Source organism: Notothenia rossii (assembly GCF_949606895.1).
Source record: "Notothenia rossii genome assembly, chromosome: 10".
Taxonomy (NCBI): Eukaryota; Metazoa; Chordata; class Actinopteri; order Perciformes; family Nototheniidae; genus Notothenia; species Notothenia rossii.
Window position 1 is genome coordinate 11,594,904 of NC_136908.1, and position 10,129 is coordinate 11,605,032.

General features: G+C 41.9%; 1 protein-coding gene across 1 annotated transcript in view; it reads right to left on the bottom strand.

The window, feature by feature from the left end:
• The window catches only part of dync1i1a (dynein cytoplasmic 1 intermediate chain 1a), a 94,570-nt gene that overhangs the window by 38,100 nt on the left and 46,341 nt on the right, over positions 1-10,129 (bottom strand). Inside the window, 1 exon segment of the mRNA XM_079653254.1 lies at positions 9,446-9,561. Coding sequence (XP_079509380.1) covers positions 9,446-9,554 — 109 coding nt within the window. The 5' untranslated portion in view covers positions 9,555-9,561.

Genomic DNA, 10,129 nt, shown 5'->3' on the forward strand with positions numbered 1-10,129 from the left:
GCTCTGTAAGGAAGTCTGAAGGAAGGGGCAGATTTTTATCGGCTGCGTATATACTTTCAAATTCTAGCACACTCGAGCTGGTTTCTACATTCTTACCTACCCTACCTTTAAGCCACCTACAAAGTCAGTCAAATGTAGAGTAATTTCTTGTTCAATACTTTTCCCCAGCTATACATGCAGACCATTTCATTAAGATAGAAGTGAAGATGCATAAAATGTCAGGCACTGATAAACCTTTTCAACCGTATGCTTGTGATGTGTTAATTGTATTCAGTTTTTGCATTTCCTTTTTGTGTTTAATAGAAAATAATGCTTAAAATTCATCGTGGTTCGTCAAGTTATGATTACCACAGTAGGGGTAAAGTATTCGCCCCACACACACATATTAGCAGCTAGACCCGAGGTAAAGCTGGTGAGGCTAAAACCCCGCAGGATGATTTTCTTCACCACACTTCCTCACACTGATCAAACACTGTGTGTGTGTATCTATGTACACTTCAGTCTCCACCGTATGCACACATGCATGCCCCCACATAATCAGCCTTCGTTAATGCAGCCCATTCAGGTCTTCGGGGGTCTGCGGCTGCTCTGCTGTGCGCTGTGGGTGCAGTCGGAGTAGATCCTCACCCCCCCCCCCCCCTCCCTCCCTCTCTCTCAACCAGTGCCACCCGGGCTTGGCGCTGACCCAGACCCACATCTATAAACCGAGCCATCATGCCACGCCGTGCCATGCTCTGAGCCCGGCCGCAAGACCCTGATTAAAACCTAAAACCCATGACTTCAAACTTTCCAAACTGTCAAAAACCCAGTCAGAGAGAGAAAGACCAACTGCAAGAAAAAGTCATACAAAAATCACCGCTGTGGCATCGACTCACTTTTCAACGCGTCATCTGAGCTGGGATTTGTGTCACTCAGAAATATGGCTGTGTGTGTGTGGGGCTTAGTGATTGGAGCGCTGTGTGTGCCACCTGGATGACGATGGTGTTTCATTTTTGTTTTAATGAGGGACGGACGCATGGATGGGACAAACTGTTAGGCAAGATAAAGGTTGATGCTTGGGGTTGAATCCTTGAGGATTGGACTGAAATAGACAGAATATTTTGCAGCAACTCACCAACATTGTTAAATAAATATACAAATGCTCAGTCAAAGAAAGCAATGCCCTCTAATCAAATTATTACAATTGAGACTTAAAAGGACATCACATTTTTCAGGTTAATTGTGGAACCGTTATTTTTTCTAATGTCTTCATTTCATTCTGGCTGATTCTCATCCCTAATAAAAAGCTGTGACTTTTGGTTGGTGAGACTCTGAAGGATCCATCAAGTATATGTGCCAAGAGTGCTCCCTGCTGGAGAGTATCAGAACTGCAGCCAAACAAAAACCAGCGTGGTTATTACATTTCACTTCAATCAACCGTCAAGCTATAAACTGTGATAATGATCTGGAAATTCAAAGTTTGAATCAAAAAGTAAAAAAGTGAGGGGATTTAAAAGCCTGTTAAATTTGTGTTGACTGAAGAACAATTGAAAACAAATTGCATGTATTAAAAGATTTGGCCTGTTTAAAAAGGTGCCATTATTAAATAGCACCTTTAAACAAACCTTTTAAATGTGTTAAACCTGAGAATATAACAGTAAAAAGGCGGGAAAATGCCAAACAAAGGGTTAACAAACTGAAACAACTAAAAGTGAAGCAGGGCTTTAGGCTTTAGGCTAGCTGTGGCAGTGAACCGCTACCCTCTCAATGAAAATCCCTGGAGAGTCGATGGGATCTCGGAGTACAAGGGAGACCACCCAGGGAAACGCTCAAGACACACTGTTGTTTTACACACGTCTAAAAAATGCAACAAGGAGGGGGAAGGGTGGGGCACACATGTCAAAAAGTCAAGTTCAACCAAATGCAAGTGAAAAGAAGAAAAAAAGAAAACACTTGAAAAGAGAGAAAACATGAAACTGTATTCCTACTCATCTCGAGCACTCGTCAGATGGCAAATATTATTTTGGATGATGGCCATTTTGCCAAAGAGAGAGAGAGAAAGCCAGAGGGAGAGAGATGAAGAAGGAGTTCATGTACCTTATTATACGGTGGTCAAAAGGGGAAAATTGCAATCATCTGTGACTCACTTGGAACACCTTACGCACTGTGAAAGACATTATTCTTCTCTAATATCAAGAGGCTTTCTGGGTTTTCGCTGCCATGGCCATTTTGACTGAAATCGCTAGGGACCCTGCATCAATTTCAGGAGTGAAATGGGAGTGAAGGCTGCGCCCTTTTGAGGGCAATGACGATAAAAGCCAAACTCAAAGTCGTTTCATGAGGAGCGAAAGTGAGAAGCTTTGGTCGATTATGTGTGTCTGCAGGGGAAAGACGAGGAGAGATCATAGCAGAGCAAAAAGACTGGTCTGAGGTGTGTGTTTGTGTGTACAGTATGTGTGTGAACACTTAGTTTAAACAGCACGCCTAGAAGCTGCTAACTCAAGGCAATCACACGTCCACATGTCCAGAAGTCACCAAACATAAAAAGATAACTTTAAAATGTGCTTGCAGTAGAATAGACTCAAAGTAAAGAGTACATTTTGTTCAGTCCTCTGGGTACACACACTGTGGTTATTCTCTGTTTGCCTTGGATTGTGCCTTTAGAAAGCATTCTCACACACACACACACACACACACACACACACACACACACACACACACACACACACACACACACACACACACACACACACACACACACACACACACACACACACACACACACACACACACACACACACACACACACACACACACACACACACACACACACACACACACACACACACACACACACACACACACACACACACACACACACACACACACACACACCCCCCCCCCCCCCCCCCCCCCTCTGGTCTGCTCAGTCTGTTGTAGCCGCCTGGCTGGAACAACAACAATGTATGAGAAAAGCACTTCCATATGAGTCTGCTTGCACATATATGCACATACACATAGAGGAACATATACGTACCTAACCTTGCAGAACACACACTCTTACACACTCATGCAACCACATTCCTCCTTCCTTGAAGACCTTGAAGGCTGCCCGCAAACCCCTCAGTCATGTCGGTTTTTCGTATAGACTGGGAGTGTGTTACATTCACTGTTTTTATTCCAATGCATCGTTTCTTCGCTGGATTGTATAAAATGCCAAAGACATCAATTGACCGAGGGAAGTTTAAGGATGAGCTTCGGCTTGCTGCCCAACACAATAATGCTCTCCCTCCTAATGGTCTCTTGTAGAAGAAACTTGACACAATAAAACAGCTACAGTCCAACTTTCTTTTATGAGCACACTTTGGTCATAAGCCTTTTGTACAACCTTACATTTGACTTTGCCACTATATGTACTGAACTGATGACTTCATCACCGTCATCCACTACGCTCTCACACAACTTCAATACACTTCTTGAAATTCTTTGACGGTTCAAAAGCTCTGCAACTTTACTGATTTTGTAACACTTACAGCTACAGGTAACATATTGGATACAGCATAATCCAGGCTATAACATTTGTATTTCTAGTTTTATTTAATTGATTATTTATGTATGACTGCTCACATGGCTACAAGTTAACTGACTACAAACTTTTGAAACCTAAAAAGGACATATTTTGTATACAACCGCTGATAAATACATACAAGTTCAACACCTGTTGAACCATGTTGAATATGTCTAAGTTTGTAGAAAAATGTGCAAATGTAAACACTCTAATTGGACCAATGTGCTGCCAATAGTCGGGGTCATTTCATACATTTGCAGTTCGGTTTCTTAACTGCTCCATTACGGGATTAAGTAGAGCTCAGGTGCCGTTTCTCTGTGTGTGTGTGTGTGTGTGTGTGTGTGTGTGTGTGTGTGTGTGTGTGTGTGTGTGTGTGTGTGTGTGTGTGTGTGTGTGTGTGTGTGTGTGTGTGTGTGTGTGTGTGTGTGGTCACTGGGCAAATGTGCTTGTGTGCATCATGTGCACATTGCTGGTGGTGTGTGCATGCTTGTTATCCCCATGTTTGTGCGTCTGCCCTTGTGTGTTTACATTTATGAATCTGTATGCTTACGTTTATATGTGCGAGTACACTCACAGAAATGTGCGCGTCTTCTTAGATTAGTGCTTGAAATGGGTTTTCTCTTGTAATTAGGGGCCATTACCAGTCCACCGCATGTCAAAAGAAAGCCACTTATTGCTGTAAATATACTTAAGGAGTGAATTACTGACCAACTATATACTCAAGCTGTAGAGACCCTGAAAACTAATGGGCCAGAAAATACTGGAGGGGGGGGGGAAGAGAGTCATGCACACATACTTTTGCACGGACATTACCACACACTCTTGACCCCATAAACTTCTAACCCTAGAAAAAGGGTTTTGAAACATCAATCCAAACACACACAGAGTTGTATTTCTGCAGGCCTACTTGTGGTTCACTGAGAAAAAAACGACTGCTGTAATATAATAATAGCTGCAACATCTCTCAGCGCCCTCCACTCCTTCTCCCCCTGTCTTTCTGTCTTGTTCTTCCTCCTCCACTCCAGAGCTTATTCTTTAGTTGCCAAAAATGTCTCTCAACCTTATTTTACTTTCTCCCTTCCCTTCATTTTCTCTCTATTTCTTTGGCTTAATTTCCACTGAGGCCTATTATGGATATTTTAAGGCTCCACTGAGCGAAACCGATTCATTACAAACTGGGTCAGGCTCACACTTCACCCATGCCAACCTGCGTACATGAATACGTGGACAAGCACATGCACAAAATAAATGCAATCCCCTTGACCTTTCCTGATCTTGCCAACATCTCAAAAAACACACATACACACTGATGATTATCTTCAGATTGGGACCAGTGGAAGGTAATAGAGTGGGTTTGTCAGAGTACTGACATTCATTCTGTTCATGGCCAGGAGGGATTGGCCGGGCCAGAGGGATGGAGAAACAAAGAGAGAGGCAGAGAGGTTGCCCACTTTCAGCTAAAACTATGTGAAACCCACCACACTACCCACAAAAACAGAGTGTTTCAAACCTTTCTCTACAGAGCAGGGCAAAACGGAGGTGCAACATTACATCTGGTTGAATATAAAACATGAGAGGGTTCACAGAAACTCCTAAAAATATCCACATGTCACATTGATGGTCAAAACCTTCTTTAAATTTCTTATATTTAAAAAAACGGGGAAAAACTTTTAAAAGAAAAAAAGGGTAAATGGGCTGTATTTACTGTATATAGTACTTTATGGCCTTACGAGTCTTCAAAGCGTTTTTATATACAGTACAAGTTATCATTCACCCTTTCATGGAAGCTAACATTCACACACATTGAAACACGCTCTGATTGAAAGACGGCAGCACTACATCACAGCCACCCAGAGTAATATTAGTGACAGTCCAAAAGAAAGCAGAGTAACTTTCTGTATTTCAGTATTCAAGCCACCTATCATATCAACATGGTTAAACATAATGAAACAGCAGCTAGCTAACACACACTTTGGCTGACCTTAGTAGGTTAGGTTACTATCACACATTGCATTAGACCTTACTTTATTTCCCTGCTATGTCGTTAGACAAAGCGTCCACCCCTCACGACAAGCATGTCCATTCATACTCATTAGGACAGCAGTAAAACGCTGGAGCCAACCGTGACTGGGGATAATCCGATTGCCTGACACAATGGACGCTCAGGACACACAGATCAGGAGACAGCCAATGGGAAAAGGAACATACATAGACAGCTATACATCACAATTATAGGAAGGCATTTGGTCCCGGAAATGAAAAAGCCATATCATTAACTGCTTTAAATGAGAGTCACACAAACTCCATGGGAGCCTCAAAAACACAAACTTATGTGAAGGAGATATACACGGAAAATCAGTTCAAATCAACACACACACACACACACACACACACACACACACACACACACACACACACACACACACACACACACACACACACACACACACACACACACACACACACACACACACACACACACACACACACACACACACACACACACACACACACACACACACACACACACACACGAGTACTACTTGGGAGGTCAGCTTATCACGAGGAGAAGAAGCCATGAGAATTTAATGTGATAACGACGAGACTACACTCCGCCTTCCTGTCAAAAACACTTCATGTCCAATGTATGGTTTGAATGTAAAAACATTTTCTACATTAAGGATAGAAGAAGAATAGATAGAAACTCCCTCTGGTGGTAACTTTGGGATTTTAGCCTTTACAGACTATTTACATGGAACAAACTCCCCGCTGCAACTCTGACTACTTTTAAATCCAGGCTGAAGACTTTTCTTTTTGCCGCTGCTTTTAATTGATGTATTAATATCTTAAACTGCACTGTAACTTTTATTATCTTTGCTTTTAAATGAGTGTTTTTAAATGTCATTTGATATCATTGCTTGTTTCTAGGTATCATTTCATAATATCTTTCTTAATGCTCTTAATGTCTCATTTTTGTAAAGCACTTTGAATTGCCTTGTGTTGAAAGGTGCTATATAAATAAACTTGCCTTGCCTTACATGCACACAAACCTACATTATATAACACACTACAGGAAAGGGAAAACCCTCAAAGACATTATAGGACCCCTCAGATAAAAATGCAACTACGGTGGTCATAGAGATCATTAGCTAGCTCTTGTTTTTGTATTAATAAAATACTTTACTAACCTTAAGACATGATCCCTAGACACAACAAACTAATACACGTTTATTAAAGGCCTCCAAAGTACATTTTATCTCCCATATTTTTTCCCAAACATGAGGCAACCTTTAACAAATAAATCCTCAAATAAGTTGTTATCGAGCTCTACTACCGACACAAATAGAATCTACATCCTGGGGAGAAACAGGAATCAAAACAACCAAAGGTCACTCCAGAGAGACTTGTACAGCCCTGAGACACACCACCATCATTAAGACAACAAATGTACTCTTCCGTTCATTCCTCCAGAGCAGCCAGCTGGCCTCGTGACCCCCCCTCCCCTCCCTCAACCCCCGCTAAACCTCTCTACATAATACATGTTTTGACATAAAACAGAGGTAGCATTTCTAGAACAGTTTGGCACAGCACACACCCCGAGGGCAGAGAGGAAAGGTAGAAAGGAAAGAGACACACACACACACACACACACACACACACACACACACACACACACACACACACACACACACACACACACACACACACACACACACACACACACACACACACACACACACACACACACACACACACACACACACACACACACACACACACACACACACACACACACACACACACACACACACACACACACACACACACACACACACACACACACACACACACACACACCCAGGTTCAGATAACAAGAGGTTCCTTTAAGTTGGTGTCATTTTATAATAATTGTATTATATAAATGAATAGCAAGTGTCCATGAACCAAAATTAAACAGATTATAAACATATGATAATTATGATTTATATTAAGCTTTTGGATACATCTAATTAAAGTAAGGATGACTTAGAGGAGACATGTATATAGTTACAGGTAAATAACTTCAAATCATGGCCAAAATGATTATGTACACAACCTGAAAATAAGATGCCTGCTGTGTGCACGTTAGGTTCAGTAATCAACAAAAGGAACTGGCCTGAACAAACACAGAGCCAGAAGTGCAGGCAGGTGCTCCCATCAGCCCCTTTCCTCTCCCTCCAGACACACACAGGCTTTGTGGTAGTCTGCGAGAGGGTCTCCTAAGGCCAGGGTCACCTCCCTGTAGACCACCACAGCTCTGCTCTGGCTCCCAGATGTTCACACACACACACACACACACACACACACACACACACACACACACACACACACACACACACACACACACACACACACACACACACACACACACACACACACACACACACACACACACACACACACACACACACACACACACACACACACCTGTATGCAACTACTGTATGTTTATTTGTATGGAAACTTATCTTTTTACCAAATTGCCCTGTACAGTTTACAACAGTTGCATTATTTTTGTGTTGTGTTTGGCGTTCAATATACTGTTGGTAAACGAAACAACCAAGTCTGTTTGTATGTACAATTCAGACTCTGGTGTGTGTGTGTGTGTGTGTGTGTGTGTGTGTGTGTGTGTGTGTGTGTGTGTGTGTGTGTGTGTGTGTGTGTGTGTGTGTGTGTGTGTGTGTGTGTGTGTGTGTGTGTGTGTGTGTGTGTGTGTGTGTGTGTTGTGTGTGCATGCATGCATGTCTCCCAGCACACACATGAGTGAGTCAGTGCACTTGTTGAATAAAATGATCTATTCCTCGCTCTTTCAAGGAAGTGGGGGGAGTGGAGGCGGGCAGATTGGATGCTGATCAGGACAGACGTGTGTGTATTTGCGTGCTGGAGGAGGGCAGTGGAATCCACACCAGACCATCTATTATAATGACAGGAAACAGGAAGTACAACCCCTTCACAGTCACATGGCTGCCAGCTGTCTTGGCAACTACAAGAGGGAAGATGGAGCAGACGATGGGGGTGTGTATAATGTGTTTGTGTGTGCGTGAGTGTGAATGTGCGTGTTAGTTTGTGTGTGTGTGTGTGTGTGTTTTATACACATGCCTGGCAGTAGGTTTGGATGGAGAGCGTAGGTGGAGTAGTACTTGTATGTGCATTCCTACACGTGAACATGCCATTTCTGCATCTGGAATAAGAACAAAGGCTGTCAAGAAATGTGCTCCATCCAAATCTCCACCATCTTTCCCCTCCAATAGAAAGATATACTCAAATCTACATGCCTTGTATTTTTGCTTCTGCAACGTTATGCCAAATCCAGTGCAGGACTGACCTCAGTTCTCAGCATATGGATGTGTTTAGGAACTGCAGTGCAGACATGCGCATGCACGCCCACTTAAAGAGACACAAAAAGGCACATATACATTTCCCACAATGCAAACCCACAAGAACGGACAAAAAAAAACATTCCTTAAGTAGCATTTCTTCCCAGACCAAATCATATAGGAATGAATGACAGCTCCTTCTATTCAAGTACACTAAACTGTCCATAGTGGTAAGGAATACATCAAATACACCAACATACATCGATGTGTGTGTACAACGCATATATACGCAGCAATGCTCCGACCTCCATCAGGAATCCTCTCAGGTATCTTTCATCTGTCAGCCTTGAAATTGCTCAGGGTTTACAGGCTGTGAACTGACTAACACAAGGAGTATCCATTTCAACCGCACAACGTCTACAATCATTGCAACCAGAGAACTTCTGTTGCCTCTTGTGAACTTTGGTGCCAGAAACTGAAACAGCTTGAATCTTAGACTTGGATATTGACTTCTAAGAGAAGCCACACACATGTTGCTCACCTTCAGACAGGTGGGAGTTGAGAGGCGTTTGTGTCTCCTTGCAGTAAGCGACCATCTCTTTGGGAAGGAAGTCTACCTGTGTGATCTTCGAGGCTCCCAGTCTCTGCATCCTGCGCCTGGGTAACAGAGACAAGATGTTCCCATTAGCATAGTTATAATGTGCATTAACTGCATGTGTCCTGTATACAGTACTGCAAGATACATTGTTTCAGCCTGGACATTAATTCAAATTTTAAAGCTTTTATTGTCATTGTACAGAATACAACGAGATTTATAGTCACTACTCCAGCGAGTGCTTTGAAAACAGACATTAAAAACACAGATTAAAAGGTCTGACCGTTTCGACCAGCAAGTAGTGCACACAGCTTCGATTAATAAATAAATGAATAAAATAGAATTATGATCAAATATATATGATAAATATTATAGTGTATACATAGAGACAGATCATGATTATTGCACAGTGGGGATATGGGGAGTTATTTGTGTGTGTTTATGTTTAGGATGTGTGGATGCTCACTAGTTGTAGTATTTTGGATCCTGTAGTATTTTGCAGTATTTTTGACTTTTTATTTTAATTATCCAGAATATTTTATATTGTTTTGTTTATATTGTTTATATTTTATATAATATTTTTCATTTTATTTTTAATTGTTAATTCTATTTTCCACTTTTTTAAGTATT